The sequence below is a fragment of the Blennius ocellaris genome (assembly GCF_963422515.1).
Source record: "Blennius ocellaris genome assembly, chromosome: 16".
Classification (NCBI taxonomy): domain Eukaryota; kingdom Metazoa; phylum Chordata; class Actinopteri; order Blenniiformes; family Blenniidae; genus Blennius; species Blennius ocellaris.
This window is the reverse complement of record NC_137665.1, coordinates 18,279,026-18,298,190: the sequence shown is the minus strand read 5'-3', so window position 1 is coordinate 18,298,190 and position 19,165 is coordinate 18,279,026. Positions and strand designations below refer to the sequence as shown.

Below are 19,165 nucleotides of genomic sequence, written 5' to 3'. Positions count from 1 at the left end.
AACGGTCTCTTTATACATGGCAATGCCTTGACAACTTGCTTGTTTTGCATGTGTTTTCAATCGGAAATGTCAGTCAATCAACCAATCAACCAATCAACCAATTAACCAATCAATCAATCAATCAATCGAGTATTTAAACTATCAGTTGGACCAATTTAATAGTTTAGCATATCAAGGCTTGTGATACCCTGGTGGTTTTCAAATGTTGCATTTGAAGTGTTTGAGTGAGTGTCCCATGAGGGGTTAAATTGTCTTGTAATGTGTTGAGTAGGATGGTTTTGGCCAGATATTAGTTGGTGTATTAGTGAAAAGATGACTTGAACAAAAGTGACAAGAGTGGCCTCTGCTGAGGGAACAAAAAGCTTACAGCACCTGGTATTCCCAGGCGGTCTCCCATCCAAGTACTAACCAGGCCCGACCCTGCTTAGCTTCCGAGATCAGACGAGATCGGGCGTGTTCAGGGTGGTATGGCCGTAAGCGACAGTCACAAGGAGAAACGGTCTCTTTATACATGGCAATGCCTTGACAACTTGCTTGTTTTGCATGTGTTTTCAATCGGAAATGTCAGTCAATCAACCAATCAACCAATCAACCAATTAACCAATCAATCAATCAATCAATCGAGTATTTAAACTATCAGTTGGACCAATTTAATAGTTTAGCATATCAAGGCTTGTGATACCCTGGTGGTTTTCAAATGTTGCATTTGAAGTGTTTGAGTGAGTGTCCCATGAGGGGTTAAATTGTCTTGTAATGTGTTGAGTAGGATGGTTTTGGCCAGATATTAGTTGGTGTATTAGTGAAAAGATGACTTGAACAAAAGTGACAAGAGTGGCCTCTGCTGACGGAACAAAAAGCTTACAGCACCTGGTATTCCCAGGCGGTCTCCCATCCAAGTATTAACCAGGCCCGACCCTGCTTAGCTTCCGAGATCAGACGAGATCGGGCGTGTTCAGGGTGGTATGGCCGTAAGCGACAGTCACAAGGAGAAACGGTCTCTTTATACATGGCAATGCCTTGACAACTTGCTTGTTTTGCATGTGTTTTCAATCGGAAATGTCAGTCAATCAACCAATCAACCAATCAACCAATTAACCAATCAATCAATCAATCAATCGAGTATTTAAACTATCAGTTGGACCAATTTAATAGTTTAGCATATCAAGGCTTGTGATACCCTGGTGGTTTTCAAATGTTGCATTTGAAGTGTTTGAGTGAGTGTCCCATGAGGGGTTAAATTGTCTTGTAATGTGTTGAGTAGGATGGTTTTGGCCAGATATTAGTTGGTGTATTAGTGAAAAGATGACTTGAACAAAAGTGACAAGAGTGGCCTCTGCTGACGGAACAAAAAGCTTACAGCACCTGGTATTCCCAGGCGGTCTCCCATCCAAGTACTAACCAGGCCCGACCCTGCTTAGCTTCCGAGATCAGACGAGATCGGGCGTGTTCAGGGTGGTATGGCCGTAAGCGACAGTCACAAGGAGAAACGGTCTCTTTATACAAGGCAATGCCTTGACAACTTGCTTGTTTTGCATGTGTTTTCAATCGGAAATGTCAGTCAATCAACCAATCAACCAATTAACCAATCAATCAATCAATCAATCGAGGACTTAAACTATCAGTTGGACCAATTTAATAGTTTAGCATATCAAGGCTTGTGATACCCTGGTGGTTTTCAAATGTTGCATTTGAAGTGTTTGAGTGAGTGTCCCATGAGGGGTTAAATTGTCTTGTAATGTGTTGAGTAGGATGGTTTTGGCCAGATATTAGTTGGTGTATTAGTGAAAAGATGACTTGAACAAAAGTGACAAGAGTGGCCTCTGCTGAGGGAACAAAAAGCTTACAGCACCTGGTATTCCCAGGCGGTCTCCCATCCAAGTACTAACCAGGCCCGACCCTGCTTAGCTTCCGAGATCAGACGAGATCGGGCGTGTTCAGGGTGGTATGGCCGTAAGCGATGAAATGCGTAAGAAATCCTCTCTTTATAGAAGGTAAACATACAACGAACAACCACCTGTTTATTTTGTTTTTTGTTTTCTTTTCTCAGGAATTTCGCAACCTATTCATAAAGGTCGTCCTGAATAATTATATAGCATCCAGAAACGTCATACTGTCGACCAGGACGCGATACGTTGAAAAAGACCATGAACGTCAACTCTTTGAGGCAGGACTTCCTATATTCTAACCAATCGCTGCCGAGGACACTGGACGCACTTTGAAAGGTCGCTTGTCTTACGCTTGACGTTCACGGGAATTCCGTCCAATAAATTTAATGAAGAGACTGTGGTTCAACCCTCAAAACCATTCTGGCCAATTACAAACAGGTCGTGAAACGCGTAGTCCCATAAAACTCAATAATATTGGCCATAGAGGCGGATATTATGTGGCAAGGGGCCAATGGCGAGCGCGGGCTGGTTCTCTCGGACCAATCAGCGTTTAGGACGTCGACACTCCGCTTATAAATGACAAGGTGACGGTCTCACCCTCCTACATTTGACTGCCGCTGTGTGTGAGCTAATTCCCGACCCTCCGAAAGCCCAAGCTAATCGGTAATATCTGCATTTCTCACACTGTTTAGCTGGTTTGCAGGTGCTTTGAATGTCAATGTTAAACGCGTGCACGGACCGCTGTGGTCAGCCTGTCCGCAGCGAGTAGTTACAAGCGGCTAGCTACCAGTGCTAACCTCTCAGCGCGAGCAGGCTCGGTCGGCCATTCAATGGTTTGAGATTGAGGAAGACTGAGAACCGACAGGAACGTGTTCTAATTCGCGGGAAACGTCAAAGCAGCGGCGACACGGGGGTAAAACCTCGGTCCTGTGCGGGACAGTCGTCCAGTCGCAGCCTCAGCGGGTCACACAGCCGGCCACAGGCTGCCCCGAGCTGCACGGACACCCCGCGGTAAGATGTCTGACAGGCCGGGCCTCCGCCGCTCGCAGTCCCCGATCGCCTCTTCGCCGCCCTCGGTTTTACAAACTCTGCCCTGCATCCATCACTGGACCGGGCGCTCTGTGCATCTTCGAGTATTTATTTTTTACGCCGCACCGTGCAAGGTATTTCTGCCCCGGGAACTTTGCAGCGTCTGCGGCTCGTTTTTGACCTTGTTAGCTTAGCATGTTAGCTCCGCTCCATTGCTTTCCGTCCTGGTCGAGGACGGTCATTCAAACCTGAGTCCGCGACGGCGACACGATTACCTAATGTAACGGAGCTTCTGACCCTCCCGTCACCCGGGTATGGACCCGTGTCTTTTCACAACAAAATACTGGACTATTGAGTCCAGTATTTTGGTGGTGGTGTCCTACAGGACTCCATTAATGGCGTCTCCCAGCGGGGCAGGTAAAGCCATTCATCCCCCAGCGTGTGTGGACCCTGAGCGGTTTATCTGGGGCTCATCCTCCCGGTCGTCGTTACAATTGGATTAGATCTTGAAGTCTCCCAGCAGGCCCAGACCTGTGCATGTCCCCTTCATGGCCTTCTGCTTTTTTTTTTTTTTGCAGGACTCGACCTTTGCATTTGCAAGAAACGTTGAGACATTTTCCTCTGAACTACCAGTTAATTTCATGTGAATCAAGAGTTTAAATGGACTGCACAGACATTTCTGTAGTGCAACTGTGCATTACTTACTAAAACTGCTCTTGCAAAAATTGACAATGTCAATTTCTGAACTGTCGAAGGTTTTGTTTACCCATTTGGTAGTCACGAAGTTACAACACTGTTGAAATGATCTGCGCCCATGCTTGCCGTGTGTTGGTGGCGTTCACCTTTGACTGATTGTACCCGTCAATCACCTAAAAGCCCTTCTGTTTCAGGATCACTGACTGTAAAATGTGTCTTCTGTTTCAGGTTCCAGCCATGTATGCCTGCGCCAAGTTCGTCACTTCTCCTGCTGTGGTATGTCAGCTGCGATTCCCCTCTCGATGTAAATCTGTACTTCTTGAAGCGATCTGAAGAGGGTGGCGTGTTTAGCGCTGGTCTGTTGAAGGGGTACCTTGGAGGTGAACGTGCATGCTCATGGCTGAATGAGTTTTTTTAGTGTCTTTATTTATAACAGCGGCTGTCTGTCCTGTAGTGAATGATGGCCGTGCCTGTCTCTTGATCTTTGTGACAGTTGCCCAGATGGGGGCATTTCCCCGTCAGCTGATCCCGCAGCATGCTGGGCTTCTGTCGTAGAGGTGGTGTGGAGGACAAAGTTCATATACTTTCTAGTGCTCTGTTCTTCAGGACAATTGCTTCAGTTAACCGTGGGTTAGGGGGGGGGGGGGGGACAAAAACACCTGATATCCATGCAGATTGACTTGCTCTCATGTCCTGGTGGATGTTGGAAGTGCTGCCTCCAACTCTAAGACTCCACTGCCATTAGTTTGACAATGTCATCGTTTTGAAGTTTCTCCCTTTTCCTAATATTCAGGAGTTGTATATGATCTGTCAAATGGAACATGCAGACTGAAAATGCATCAACTTAAAAACATTGATTTCCATTTTTATATGCCGTTTCTAATCCATTTTAAGAGTGGAAGATAAAACGCTTTGAACAGAGCCAACAGCTTAACTATGAAATTCTATCTATATATCATATAGGTTATACATTTATTTGATCTTTTAGCCAGAAAATGGCATTAAATTTAATCTGTGAGGATGAGGTCAAACTTGCTGAAGGCTGCAAGAACAACACGGCAGGGGGCGGGGTTTCAAACATTTGAAAAGGAAAACAAATATTGCTTGATTCATTAAAAACTACATTCAAAGAAAAGATGGAACTATGACTGGAGGTCATGCGGTTTGCACATCAAAATATTTTGGATCTGTTGACAGCTGTTAAAATTCAGATTGAATATCCAGGGTTGTTTTTTTTTTTTTTAACAAGATACATTTGATCAAATGCAGATTCATCACAATGTTCCTCTTCATCTTAAAATAAAGTACTCCATGTTGTGGTTTACCAGACTTGATAGATTTTGTGCTACAAGTGTCTCGCGAGGTAAAATAAATTGGACTCCCTCGAAATTATGATCTGAATACAAAGTTTCTAGGAGTCTTTTTTTGTCCTTTCATTGTTTTGTTTTTTTTTTAAATCATGGCGAAGCTATAGACTTTTGTACCCTTTAAAATTTCAAACTTTAGTTTAGCTTGAATAATTATCCAGCTGATCTGTCCAGTGTTGATTCATGATGCAATGTCCCCACATTTACTCAGATAGTTTTAACATTACTAAGTGCTTTTAGAAAATTCAAACTACAAGTTCAGAGTCCATTTCTCATTTTTTTTTTTTTTTTTTCTCCCCCTCTTCGGTGTGTCCAGCTGCGCGGGGGGTCCAGAGTCCTTGCCCGGCCAGTCTCAGTCTCCCTCTTCAACAGACCTGAAGCCACAGTGGAGCAGCAGGTCAGTGTTTGTTTTATTTGTTTTTAAATGATGGGATGCTGAACTGTGCAGAGGAGTTTATTTTTAAAGTTGTTCCCGACTCCATCAGATCCAGCCGTCTCTCCAACATCACAAGTCGGGACACTGTCGCTACGGGAATCAAATTTTAGGCACTTAATTGAGAGAAAAGTGAAATATTTTACATTGAACTCAAAGTTTTGTTCATTTTTCAAGATTACTAAACTAAAGTAAAGCAGAAGTTCAGTCAGTGATTTTGAGAAGCACTCTGCTTGTTTGTCCTCTTCCAGTTCTTTTAAAAAGTTGTATAACAGTTACTATTAAATAGGAAAATGTATTCTAATTGTTTTTTTAATAAATATCATTGAGTTTCCCCAGCTAGTATTCCCTCTGAATTCACTACTTTCTGATTAAGATATTTACACCTGCAGCTATTATTTTAGTAACAGTATTGTGGTGATTAATAGTATTTGGATGAAAACCAAATAATTCTACAATTTAACATGACCGAAGTAACGTCATCACAAATCTGTGGTTAATTGACAAATCTTTGCTTTTCTTGCACGTTGGCTTCATTGAGAAGGAAAACGACCTCCAGTAACTCTGCAGGTTTTCAAATGTTTCTGAAGCTCGGGTGAATGGAACACATGAGAAATCTACTCAAGCTGAATGTTTTGTCTCCAGTTGGAGCAGATAACTTTACTTCTGTGGTCCAGGGTTGTTGTGACTCGTCACTCCGGAGTCGTTCACCTCATCTTCACGTCGTTTGACCTGGATGAGCAGTGGTGTGATTTATTTATGTTTTGCCCTGATCCTTGTCTTCAGGCTCTGTTGCCGGTCAGCCAGTCTGCAGTCCTGACTCGCTCCTTCCAGACCAGCGCAGTCTCCCGGGACATCGACACCGCCGCCAAGTTCATCGGCGCCGGTGCCGCCACAGTGGGCGTGGCCGGCTCAGGAGCTGGAATCGGCACAGTGTTCGGCAGCCTCATCATCGGCTACGCCAGGTAACCACTGCCTGGACGGGCCGACGTCGACGTAATTCACAGATCGTGAAATTTCCGATCCAACCCGCGGAGGTTTCTGATCCATGAAGCCTCACCTGTACTTCTGCTGGAATGAGTCCACACGTGTTTCTGTTCCCGCTGCTCTGCTCGCCGCCAACCGTGGAAAGGATTTCCTGACTCATTACTACACGTGTCATTGAGATCTACCTCCATTCAGGAAATTGTACTGCTTCCTTCTCTGACCTTATACTAACCCCAAGTTGTGTTTTGAGAGAATACATGCATACATTTAATACTTTAGTGTAGAGAGGAGAAAACCCTGGATCGGTGCATCCCTAATATTTATTAAAACACAAGGGCTGCTTGTGTTTTATGATGGCAAATGCTTCTTTTTAACAAGACACCGATCACAGCCTTGTGAAACCTGCCTGAGGTTGTCTGAATTATCAGTGGGGTCACTAAATGGGGAGAAATGTAAAGTTATCCAAGTACTAATTAACCAATTCTTTTAAAGACTTAATAGGGCCTGAAGTTAAAGGATTTACAATGAAGTAGTCCGAGACATTGGGGTTTTGTGAGGGCGTACGAAGTCAGAGGTACAAAATGCTGGAGGTACTTCTATAATGAGCCCACATTTAATTGAAGTCCTGATGCTACAGTGGTGTTGTGGCTCAGCCGGTCCAGCAGATCATCTTTCAATCCAATGGCTGGTAGTTCTTTGCCGCCTCATAGCTTTTAAACCAGTCGTTGAACACGCTGAAGCTGTCGTTGCTCCAAATGGCTTAAACGCGTCTGAGTGATTGGATGATGCAGAGCAGAGGTGTCGAACATGAATCCGCCCACCAAAACGTTCAACGCTCTCGCTACTTGTTCTCCAAAGAGGCCATGTTGAAGATGGTATGCTAGTGAGGAACAGGGAAGCGGCCGCCATCTTTTAAAAAGGGGATCATAAACTATGGCAGCCATGTGAAGTGGAGGAGTTGAAAGACAAAAGTTTGAAGGACGACCAGCTTCATACCGTAACTTTATTTCTATAGCACCTCCCACAGACCGGCACAAGGTGCTTTACGGCACTAAAAAGGGATAAGATCGTTAAATATAGAAGCAAGAAAAGCATCGTTGTACACTATGTAAAATTGAGCCACCACAGGATAAAAAAAATCTGCCTGAATACAAATGTTTTTAACTGCTTCATCAAAGTACCAGAGGAGTCAACAGATCTCCGCTGAAGGGGAAGAACATACGAAGCTCCGGTCTGGGATTGTTTCGGTTTTGCTTGTTCAACGACAAGCGATTGGTGGAGAAACAGTGAACAGAAGTTTCACCCTCTGCAAACGTTGGTTGAATAATGTCCCCAACGTAAAAAGCAAATCTCCGTTTGGACCCCCAAAACGGTTCCTGACAGTCGAGGGGAAGGGAACGCGTGTCGACCGATCCGGGGGCTTCCTGTACCGATACGCCTTTCTTCAACACAGTGTGCCGTGTAAAGTGAATTATGCTTATTGGATTTGAACTTCCTGCCATTTCTCATGCGGCTGAGCTCATTTACTAGTGGCTGAAGCAGAGCTCTGCTGTGGGATGTTTGCCACTGTACAGACCGGCCACATTCAACATGATGAGAGCCAGTCTAAAGAGTTTCTCAGGACGTGATGTTTTAAAGCTGCAGTGGATCCAGAAGGTCCATCTCTCTGTGACTAACGCTGGTGTGGTCCTCCCACAGGAACCCCTCCCTGAAGCAGCAGCTCTTCTCCTACGCCATCCTGGGCTTCGCCCTGTCCGAGGCCATGGGTCTGTTCTGTCTGATGGTGGCTTTCCTCATCCTGTTCGCCATGTAAACGCGCCTCCTCCCTCCACTTCCACCCGCTCTTTCTCTCTCTCTCTCTCTCTCTCTCTCCTCGCCCCCTCCCTCCCTCCCATCCACCATGAGGTGGGGGGGGGTCATGAATTGGGAACTCTGAACGAGCTGAGAGGCCATTCCAGTCAACAGAAACGAATATTAACGGAAGAAAAATATTTACATGAGGGTACCGACTCCTCCAATTCTACATTTTATGTTCCTCCACTTTTTTGTTTTATGTAAGATCTCACTTCAGTTGAAATAATCTGTCCAGAATAAATGGTTGGAATAACTAAACAAAACTGTCTGGATCTTTTAACTCGTTATGTGACGTTTGTACTGTGTGGATATGATTTTACTTTAGGGTTTCTCAGCCAGGTATTCAATATTCTCACAAATAAACAGTTTGGACTGTATACAAACATGCAGCTTGTTGTTGCTTATATTGTCTCCCTTTATTAGGAAACCTGTCGACTCGCCTGCCGTAACTTTTCTGTGTCCATGTGAAGTGAATTTTGACTTCAGTGTCTTTGTGTGATTAAAAAATAAATAAATTGTCCCACCAAATCAAATTTACCTGGAGCCGCAAAACATGTTTCACCTTTAAAATGAGGCTTTGCAGCTTTTATGTAGACACTAATTTTGAAACTCAATTTAAAAAAAGCATTTTCAGCTGTTTTATGCCCATTTTAGTAGTTTTAAACAATTTTGGTGTTTTAGAATTACAACTTTATTAATCCTGGAGGGAAATTCCTTTTAAGCATTGCTCCACTTAGAATAACTGTTGGAAATAAAATGGGATAAATATGTACAAAGCTTAATGGTGACAGGATGACATAGTGCTTTATACAGGAGGGTGTTATTCCTGTAAATGAGTCTTCTGGCCACAAGAGTGAAATATATCCTCCCACCAAAGCTTTTCTTTAAAAAGTCTTGTCATTTTAGCTTTTTTCCCCCCATTTTAGTCATTGTGCCTTTTTGTTAACCCTTTGGTGAAAAAGGGGATTTACAAAAAGTCCCTTTGAAACCAACTCGGGTGATAAATAAAATAGAAATGTTTAGGTGCAACTCTGTGGAAGCTGCCTTTAGCCAACAGAAGATCCATCAATTATGTAAAGTTGGAAGTTTTCCAAGGATGAAACTGGAGAACCTCCCTGGATGTGAGAGGAAGACAACAATAAGACTTGATAGATGGATAGATGGCACTTTATTGAAATATTGAAGGTTGGTGGAACAAAACGTGTCAAACATCTAAAGACACGGAGGAAAACCTGGAAGAGTCTGAGGCTGCGATTTCAACAAACACTGAACCAAGAGGCTCTATAGGTCAAGGAAGGTGGAGACATGAAATGGAACGACTGACATTTGACAGAGTAGTCAAAACTGGTAATGTCCTCAGTGGGTAAGTGGGAAGATTTAGAGTTGGTTTTGCAATGGCCTTGATACTTCACTGCTCAGTTTCACAGGAAGTCTAAAAAGGTAGAGTCACAGTAGAAGTAATGATAGCTGCTAAGTTTTTGTTTTTGTTTTTTAATTGAATCCCACAATGAGTTTGAAGGAGTTTCACACCGTTTTCTCATAAGTCCAAAGAGGAGTCAGGCTCCGTAAGACAAAAAGCGCAACTAAAAAAAAAATATATGTTCAAAAAATGGTGCATTTGAATTTTTGAAATCTTAACTTTGTGAGGAATTTTCAGTAGAATTCAAAGCAACAGTGTATTTATATCTACAATACTGCTCCTCAATGCATTATCACACTGAACTCATTGGGAGAAGTTGCACAGGAGTTAGATTGATCGTATTTCCATCCTAACATCATTACATTTTTAGTTTACGCTCATTGTTCCAGGCTGGCAATATAATTCAGTTTGTACAATTTGGAATGTCAAGTCGGACACATGGTATTTAAAGACACTGATTTTACACCAAAGATAAATTGACCTGAGCATATCATAGTTAGATTTACTGGAGGAACTTCTTCAACTTCTTCTTTAGCACTTTTAAGCAGTTTTCTTTTTCACCATTTAGATTTATCAATAGTAGGGTTTCCAGGAGGTGCAGTTTTGAAAGTCAGCATTTATCAGCTGCAGTGACACGGATTTCCATGATTGAACTATTGAACTATTTAAAGTAATGTCACATTTGTCACCCTGAGCTGCGAGATAAAATATCTTTAAAAAAATTTATTTCTATGGAAAATGTAAACAACATGAGAGTAATGATAACTATGAAGCTGCAGGCAGCCTCCAGAGGGGCTGGCGCTGTTCACAGGTCCTCCGCCAGGAGGCGGTGATGCGCGCTGAAGTTCGTGTTTTGGCTTTAGAAGAAGAAACAGCAGAAGAAGGAAAAGAAGAGCAGATTGTGAACTTCTGGTGTTTGTTGATTTGAATTCAGATTAACTTTCATCGCGTTTCTGATGAAGCGATAACAGCCGGACGATCCGCCCGTCGTCAAGCCGCGTCAAAGAGACCGCTGTCACGGTGCCGCGGGCTGGACATCCAGCGGAGGCCCGGGGAGAAGCTAACGACTCTTTAGCCACCATGTCGCGGGAAGTAGTGGCTCGCTCCGCGGCCTCTCCTGCTCTCTGAGGCCGCTTCCCCCGCACCCTCCGTGCCGCTCCCGCCCCGCGGCTCTCACCCGGTCTTCTGCCCCAGCGGGGGATCCCCTGACCAAGACATGGCGGACAGCTTCGCGGAAGAGCCCACCGTCACCGCACCGGGCGGCGGAGGTCCGTTGCTGCCGCCTCTGTCCAGTTCCCTGCCGGGGGGACACTCCGCGGCCAGCGGGGCTCACTCCGACTCCAAACCGGCCTCCCCGCCGCACGCCGCGGCCGCGCAGAGTGGCCTCACCTCCGTGGTCGCTCCCATGTCCGCGGTCACCGCCTCCCCGCTGGGCTTTGGGAACACGTTTAGCCCCGGATCTTCTCCGGTCGTGGCCGTTTCTCCCACCGTACACACCTCCTCGGTTCTCCCCGGTGTGGGGCTCGGGGTGGCCGGGGTAGCAGGAGCGGGCCTCCTGTCCCAGATCCACGCCACTTCCTGGGATCCAACTCTGAGCACCGACTGGGACAACGAGAAGGCTTCCCAGCAGTGTATCCTGAGGATCAAGAGGTACCACACACCTCCACCCAGCGACACTGCACGACGAGTACTATACCAACACTTTACTAGTAGTACTACACTACCAACACGGTACTACTAGTCCTCTACTGCCAACACTACTACTCGTACTATACTACCAACACTTTACTAGTAGTACTACACTACCAACACGGTACTACTAGTCCTCTACTGCCAACACTACTACTCGTACTATACTACCAACACTTTACTAGTAGTACTACACTACCAACACGGTACTACTAGTACTCTACTGCCAACACTACTACTAGTACTACACTACCAACACTGTACTCTACTACTAGTACTATACTACCAACACTTTGCTAGTTGTACTACACTACCAACACTGTACTCTACTACTAGTACTATACTACCAACACTTTACTAGTAGTACTATACTACCAACACTGTACTCTACTACTAGTACTCTACTACCAACACTACTACTAGTACTATACTACCAACACTTTACTAGTAGTACTGCACTACCAACACTGTACTCTACTACTAGTACTATACTACCAACACGGTACTACTCGTACTATACTGCCAACACTACTATTGGTACTATACTACCAACACTTTACTAGTAGTACTATACTGCCAACACTTTACTAGTAGTACTATACTACCAACACTGTACTCGACTACTAGTACTATACTACCAACACTTTACTAGTAGTACTAGACTACCTACAATGTTCTCTACTACTAGTACTATACTTCCAACACTTTACTAGTAGTACTAGATTACCAACACTACTACTCGTACTATACTGCCAACACTGTGCTAGTAGTACTAATACTACCAACAGTTTACTACCAATACTTTACCTCAAGAACTTTACTCAACTGCCAATATTTTACGACAAGAATTTTACTCTACCAAACTACCAACACTTTACTACCAACACTTGACTATCAACACTTTACTACCAATACTTTACTACCAACACTTTACTACCAACACTTGACTATCAACACTTTACTACCAATACTTTACTACCAACACTTTACTACCAACACTTTGCTACCAATACTTTACTACCAACACTTTGCTACCAATACTTTACTACCAACACTTTGCTACCAATACTTTACTACCAACACTTTGCTACCAATACTTTACTACCAACACTTTGCTACCAATACTTTACTACCAACACTTTACTCCACAGCTTTGGTTTTTCTTCCTCCCATGTCTCAGAAGTGAACCCAAGTCAAAAGAAAGTGCCTCATCAGAGTTTATAGTATAAAGCATGTAGACTGAAGTACGATCCATTGACCACATGCTGTGCATATTTAACTAGTAACCAGACATGAGGTTTTATGCCGCTGGCTGCGAAAGGTTGGAGCTGCTCACCGCGCAGTTTATCAACTGGTGTGAACGTGGCAGCACCTTCAGTAAACTTGGTTGAAGTGTGAAGTGGCGTTTGTTTTCCTGTCCCCTGCAGAGACATCATGTCCATCTACAAGGAGCCGCCTCCGGGGATGTTTGTCGTCCCCGACCCTCAGGACATGACCAAGGTTCACACTCTCTCTGAAGCTTTCAAAAAGAGCGTCTCTTTCTTTCACAATCTTTGTCTGTCCCGACTCTACACTGAGCCGTGTCGGTGGGTGTAGGGTCGGTATCAACCGTACTGGGCCCAAATTCAAGACGGGGAAACTTCACGGGCAAACCTCTTGAGGTTTTAGGCGATTTAGAAGATTTATAGGACATTTTCAGTGGGACAGATTTGGTTCGGTTGATGTTCACTTTGGAGACCGAATCAAACCTGTAAAATGTCACGCAGTTACACCAGCTGCTGCTTTTCCGGGGCGCCGTCGCCCGAAAGGAACCCTGACCAGAGAGGAAGTCAAGAAAATACACGGTTTATTGATTGGACCAGAATGAAACTGGAGGTCCCGTCGCTTTAGCCCATGCTGGCTAGGCCAGTTAGCTCGTGGCTAATGGGTAGCTAACAACCACGATATAAAGTCTTCAGACCAGATATCTATGAGAGTCTTCCTCCCTACCTCTTCCTCCCGACGCCACGTCTGCCCGAGAGGTATTGTCTATCTTATTCTTTCCGTATCTTAACAACATGAACACGCCCTCGTTTGGCAAACCGGAGGGCTACAATCAGTGGTAGATGTTTAACCTGCTGTGCAGAGGTGATGTCAATCAGCAGGACCTTGAGATCAGTCCGCCTTCGAGCAATGCACATACCCCGCAGTATTCCTTCAGTAAAAACTTGATGATTCTTAAAACTATCAAGTCAGTTGAGTAAAGTCCCAAAATGACTTCCCGATCATTGCCGGTTACTTTGTGACTCTGGTAGTTGGACGTGTAAAAGGACTAAAGCGGCATACCTTCGCCAACGCCACATTTGCTTGCCCTCCCCAGATCCACGCCCTGATCACGGGTCCGTTTGACACGCCGTACGAGGGCGGCTTCTTCCTCTTCCTGTTCCGCTGCCCACCCGACTACCCCATCCACCCCCCGCGGGTCAAGCTCATCACCACGGGACACAACACCGTGCGCTTCAACCCCAACTTCTACCGCAACGGCAAAGTGTGCCTCAGCATCCTGGGGTGAGTCCGGGCGTCGGCCCCGGCAGACGTCTCCCAGCCAGCGTTCCTTGTACCCATTGTTTTCCCCTCACGCTGACCCCCCCCCCCCCCCGGGGTGTCTTCAGGACCTGGACCGGACCGGCCTGGAGCCCAGCTCAGAGCATCTCCTCGGTCCTCATCTCCATCCAGTCTCTGATGACGGAGAACCCCTACCACAACGAGCCGGGCTTCGAGCAGGTGACCCGTGTTTGTTTTTTTAACTTGAGCCTGACGTGAACAGATTCGTGCCGATCTACGCGCCTTGTCCTGCAGATTGTGGGCGGGGCTAGAAAGCGGTCGGAGCCCTCCCCTGTAGCTGTAATCGGAATCCCCCAAAAAAAATCTGCCTTCCCTTCAAACGCAAAGGTTTTTTTTTTTTTTACTATGGCGGACTGAATGTGCCAAAATGAAATGAATATTAAATCTAATAATAATTTAATATTCATGAAGCCGTGCAACACCGGGCCATAAAATAATGAAGTAGTGACATAATTAAATGTTTTTTTGACATAAAAATTATTCATATTTAAATTTAATGATGCCTTTATATATTTAATTCCAATTTTGTTTAATTAATTATTGAATGGTGTGTTTATTTTTGGCACATCTAGGCAATGGATTATTGAAATAATTATGTATTTTAGATCAAATGAATTTGTATTTTAATTAATTAAGAACAGTTATATATTTTATTCCAATTTTAATCAATTAATAACACAATTATTTAATGGTGTATTTATTTGTTCAATATTGGCACAATCGCCCTCCATATTTTACTAGTCCACTCTCCATTTTAAATAACACGTTTAACCTAAAAATCTGCATTCTCTTTATTTTAAAGTTGCGTCGAGATATTTTCTGCATCAGAACTGCAGCTGATGAAATTCAGGAAGTTGAATCGAGATCTGAGGAAGACTTTACATTTCGTCATTTTATAGTTTCAGCACACGTTGAAACTTTTTCTGCTTTATTAAAAAAAAAACCCAACAGTTCTTTAGGTTTAACTTTTTTAGTCACAACTATTTAACTCTTTTTTTTTTTTTAACCATTTCATCGCTGTACTACTGTAACTTTAAAAGTAAATGAGTCTTTTCTTTGTCTGGATTAAGTTAAGACTGCACAATATGACCAAAAATGAATATCTCGATAGCGCGGCGCTGAGCTGTGACTTCAGCTTAAGTGTCACCTTCACTTTAAGACACCGGGGGAGTCAAACGAAAGGCCTGTGGGACAAAACGGCCCGCGAAAGTCTTCAGTCCAGCCTCACAAACCACCAAATAAGATGGTTATAGAGGATTTATAGTAGGTTTTTTTTTTGTTGACATTTTGCACCACAATGTTTCATTAAAATTCACTTTATGTTGAGATCGTACTTATTTTCACGAGCAATTGTTTGATCTTGAAGTGAAATGAAGTCAATTGTCTCACGTATAATGTACGACACAACAAAGAAACACTGTCACGTGTAACGTTAGAGGCTCTTCTGGCAATATTTTCCCGGTGCGGCCTGAGGTCAAATTATATTTAGCATAAATACTAGACGAGAGCAAAGAGAAGTGGAGGTTGACCTGCAGGCTGAAACGAGCTGGACTGCCCAGACCCAACATTCTTCACTGGCTCTTGTATGAGTTGTAGAACGATAAACGTAGAGTAATGGAACTATAAACATAGTTGTTGAACTATAAACATAGAGTTGTAGAACAACAAAGGTAGAGTTGCAGAACTACAAACAGAGTTTTAATTCTATAAACAATCAGTTGTAACTCTATAAATATAGAGTTGTAGAGCTGTACACATAGTTTTGGGTCTTAGTTGAAAACACATTTTTAGTGCATACTTGACTCAACGATTGTCGCCAGGGCCTCACTGACATTACATGTTTTATGGTATTTTACACCCCTATATGTATGTGCAGCAGATTGATTTTTAATGGCTGTAATGAAACCGAAGCTGCTGCTATCTTTAGATACTGTGGGAAACCTTATTATTGCCCAACTCTGGTCTGGACTTATCTCATGTTAGCATTCCAATATTTATCTCGTCCTCCCGAGAGGCGGGTGATTGAGATTCCCTCTGACAGACCGCTGAACGGACCGACGGCGGCGTCACATTTGTCTCCTTGACCCCGTGAGATAAGACTCATCCTGAAAGGTCTTCTGTGTTTGCGAGACGAGACTGCTAAAAGGCGGCGGTGTTGCGTTCGGTCCCTCAGGAGCGCCACCCGGGGGACAGCAAGAACTACAACGAGTGCATCCGCCACGAAACCATGCGAGTGGCCGTGTGCGACATGCTGGAGGGGAAAGTCCCCTGTCCCGAAGCTCTGTGGTGAGAAGAAAACCCATCCTCACTTCTTGTTTGCTTCACTCGTCGTTTTCTTGAACTGCGCGGTGACGTTTCAAGCGTTGCGTTTCAGGAGCGTGATGGAGAAGTCCTTCCTGGAATACTACGACTTCTACGAGGGCGTCTGCAAAGAGAGGCTGCATCTGCAGGGCCAGAACATGCAGGTCAGTGTCGTTTTACCCATCGAAGGAGCGATGAGTTCGACAGGAGCAAACTTTAGAGGACAGTGAAGGAAAAAAAACAAAAACCTCCCTGAAACAACCAGGAGTTAATAAGATGAGTTTTGCCGTTGGTTTCCTCAAGGAATTAATACGTCGACCGTCCCGTCTGCTTCATAAGCAAACTGCTCTAAAGCTGCAGATAAAGCTTTTCTTTACAGGAAGTGCGGTTCATTTTTTTGGTATTACTATTAGTGCTGTCAATCGATTAAAAGAAACACATTTAAATAATTAATCTCACAATTTTCTGTAATGAATTGCTATTACATTTTTTTTTTTCCTACTTAAGACTGGAGCTTGTAATGGGAACACCGTGGAATACATGTAGCGTCAACTCACAGGTTTAATTCAAAGACTATTCAAGGACTAACGGCCTTTTAGGTTTGATTGGATGACCTGTCGTTTCTCTCCAAGTTCGGCAATAAATAAATAAACATACAAACATCTTCCTTATATCAACTAACGGAACCCAGACTTGTGACTGCAGATCCAGCGCTTTAAGAAGTTTGATGCGTCGAGATAAACTTGCATAATAAATTAATAAAGTTGCAATAATATACTGTACAAAAAAAAGTCAATTCAACAGCTAAAAATTGTGCAAAACTCTTTAAATGGCCTAAATTTGAAAAAAAAAAGAAGAAATATATAATAGCTAAAGTGGCTAAAAGCAGCTCAAAACCTTAAGACCATGACAAAATGTGAAAAGGAAAAATAGCCAAAATGTTTAAGAGTCAAAATGAACTAAAATCGCAAAAAATGTCGGAAACTGCTAAAATGGTACAATTGAATGAGTTTAAATGTAAAAACAAACACGCAACACTAAAACAGCGTACAATTTGAATCCAATGAAATAACTTAGACATGGTTTAAAAAAAAAAAAAAAACTTAAGAAATTTAATAAATTGTAGTTTAATCTACCACAAACAATTGCCTCATTTTAAAGGTTTAATTTTTAAGGCGGATTAATCCGTCGTAAGAACAAGACGAAACTTCGGCCCTGCCATGCGCTGCGCCTCGTGCACCTTCCAGCCCGCTAATGACTATCAGTCATATTTTAATCGTGTTTAGCGTGTAACGTCGCTCCTGTATGAGTTCCTCATCACGTCGAAGGACGGATTTACATGATGCACCTGAACGCAGCGCTCGGGGCTTTCAGCTCCTGCTGTTAACACCAGACCAACATGGCGGCTCGGGGGAGGGCGGGAGGGGGGGTACGTTCTCTTTTATGACTGAAGCAGTTCAGCTAAGTGTGTCTGAGTCCATTTGAAGCGAGAAATAAGCGGCGCCGCTTTCACAGAAGTGTGCGTGCGGCGAGGGGGCGTGGCCCGTGAGCCCGACTTTCCTTCTTGTTCTCGCGGGGAGCGTCGGACGACGGACTACTAAAACCCTCCGACGCGCCGCCGTCTCTCCACAGGACCCGTTCGGGGAGAAGCGCGGCCGCTTCGACTACCAGGGCCTGCTGGCCCGGCTGGGCGCCACGCACCGCAGGGTGCGGGAGAAGGCTCTGGCGGAGGACGAGCACGACGAGGACGACTCGGACTCAGACACCAGCTCGTCGGGAACGGACCCGGACAGCCAGGGCAGCTCCCACCCCTGACGACCCCTCCCCCCCACCACCACCCCCCTCCTCCTCCTCTTCCTCTTCCTCCTCCTCCTCCTCTTCCTTCTCCTCCCGCTGGAACAGCCCTGCTGGACTTCAAGACAGTCGTTCTGTTTAGTTTAAGTTTGGTGAGGAGGAATAAAGGCCAGTCCCGAGTTCGCGCTACGATCGTAGCCAGTCGGGGTTTCGCCTCGAGGACTCGAAGGTGGGTTCAGTGGCCCCTCCCCCCCCGCCCCGGCGCCGGAACGTCAGGTCGTCCGGACAAACGCTACGGATGTTTCGGATTGTTTCGTGCTGAAAGAGCAGGTAGAGCTGCACGATGTCTTCGTCTTTTTTTTTTTTTTCTTCTGTCTTTTGTCTGTCGTTTGTAGAGAACCAATCTTTTTTTTTTTTTTAAGAATGACAGGATGGTTTTCTGAATTTGCAATATTGAAGAAGCTTTGATTTGGTGGTAAGAGAAGGGGAGGAGGAGGAGCAGCAGGAGGAGGAGGAGGAGGTTAAAAGTAAAAGTTTCCTCAGTTTGCCTTAAACGTCCCGCGACGAGACGACGAGCGAACATGTCGTGCAGCTCTATCGTCCAACTCCCAACGTTTATCCAGAAGAGCCGATCGCGACTCTTTGCCTGGCCGTCTTGTTCAGGTTCCTTTCAGTTTCCTCCCCCCCCCCCGTTGCTTTCAGGTCATTAGAAACGACGACTCGGCGTGAACGTCGCTTGAAAATGTCAAACGGTGAAACCGGGAAAAGAAAAGAAAGAAGAAAAAAAATCACAAGAAGAGACGAGATGTACGTTTTAGAAGCTTTAGTGTAATATATATATGTGAATACATGTATTTCGTGTTCAAAGTGTTTTTTCTCCTGTTGATTTTTTTTTTTTTTTTTTTTTTTTGTGGAGACGCCACTTGATATTTTCTCGTGGGTTTGTGAAGTCAACAAGGGGGCGGGGTTACCGAGGGGGGGTGGGGGGGTGGAGCTGAGCTCAGGCTGTCAGTGCCTTGTTGAAGAGCCTCTCCATCAAAAACACACACACACACACACACACACCAGCAGATGTTTCCCCACACAGTGACTGTGTGTGCTGTAC

The 19,165-nt window shown here is 44.5% G+C and overlaps 2 protein-coding genes across 2 annotated transcripts; both read left to right on the top strand.

The window, feature by feature from the left end:
- Positions 1 to 2,442: 2,442 nt before the first annotated feature.
- On the top strand, positions 2,443 to 8,515 carry atp5mc1 (ATP synthase membrane subunit c locus 1). Its single transcript, XM_080510960.1, has 5 exons — positions 2,443 to 2,549; positions 3,840 to 3,887; positions 5,295 to 5,375; positions 6,198 to 6,376; positions 8,097 to 8,515. Exons 2-5 carry the CDS (start codon positions 3,849 to 3,851, stop codon positions 8,209 to 8,211), a joined length of 414 nt encoding a protein of 137 aa, XP_080367086.1. The 5' UTR covers positions 2,443 to 2,549; positions 3,840 to 3,848; the 3' UTR covers positions 8,212 to 8,515.
- A 2,043-nt stretch (positions 8,516 to 10,558) lies between these two features.
- ube2z (ubiquitin-conjugating enzyme E2Z) lies at positions 10,559 to 18,965 on the top strand. Its single transcript, XM_080512167.1, has 7 exons — positions 10,559 to 11,322; positions 12,789 to 12,861; positions 13,721 to 13,908; positions 14,013 to 14,124; positions 16,139 to 16,251; positions 16,340 to 16,430; positions 17,899 to 18,965. Exons 1-7 carry the CDS (start codon positions 10,889 to 10,891, stop codon positions 18,079 to 18,081), a joined length of 1,194 nt encoding a protein of 397 aa, XP_080368293.1. The 5' UTR covers positions 10,559 to 10,888; the 3' UTR covers positions 18,082 to 18,965.
- The last annotated feature ends 200 nt before the right edge of the window (positions 18,966 to 19,165 follow it).

Excerpts from the sequence above, each read along its gene's own strand:
- ube2z (XM_080512167.1), top strand. The coding sequence starts at position 10,889 with ATGGCGGACAGCTTCGCGGAAGAGCCCACCGTCACCGCACCGGGCGGC. Across the intron at positions 13,909-14,012 it reads GTGTGCCTCAGCATCCTGGG|GACCTGGACCGGACCGGCCT; the intron begins GTGAGTCCGGGC and ends GGGTGTCTTCAG. Across the intron at positions 16,431-17,898 it reads TGCAGGGCCAGAACATGCAG|GACCCGTTCGGGGAGAAGCG; the intron begins GTCAGTGTCGTT and ends GTCTCTCCACAG.
- atp5mc1 (XM_080510960.1), top strand. The coding sequence starts at position 3,849 with ATGTATGCCTGCGCCAAGTTCGTCACTTCTCCTGCTGTG. Across the intron at positions 5,376-6,197 it reads AAGCCACAGTGGAGCAGCAG|GCTCTGTTGCCGGTCAGCCA; the intron begins GTCAGTGTTTGT and ends CCTTGTCTTCAG. Across the intron at positions 6,377-8,096 it reads CTCATCATCGGCTACGCCAG|GAACCCCTCCCTGAAGCAGC; the intron begins GTAACCACTGCC and ends GTCCTCCCACAG.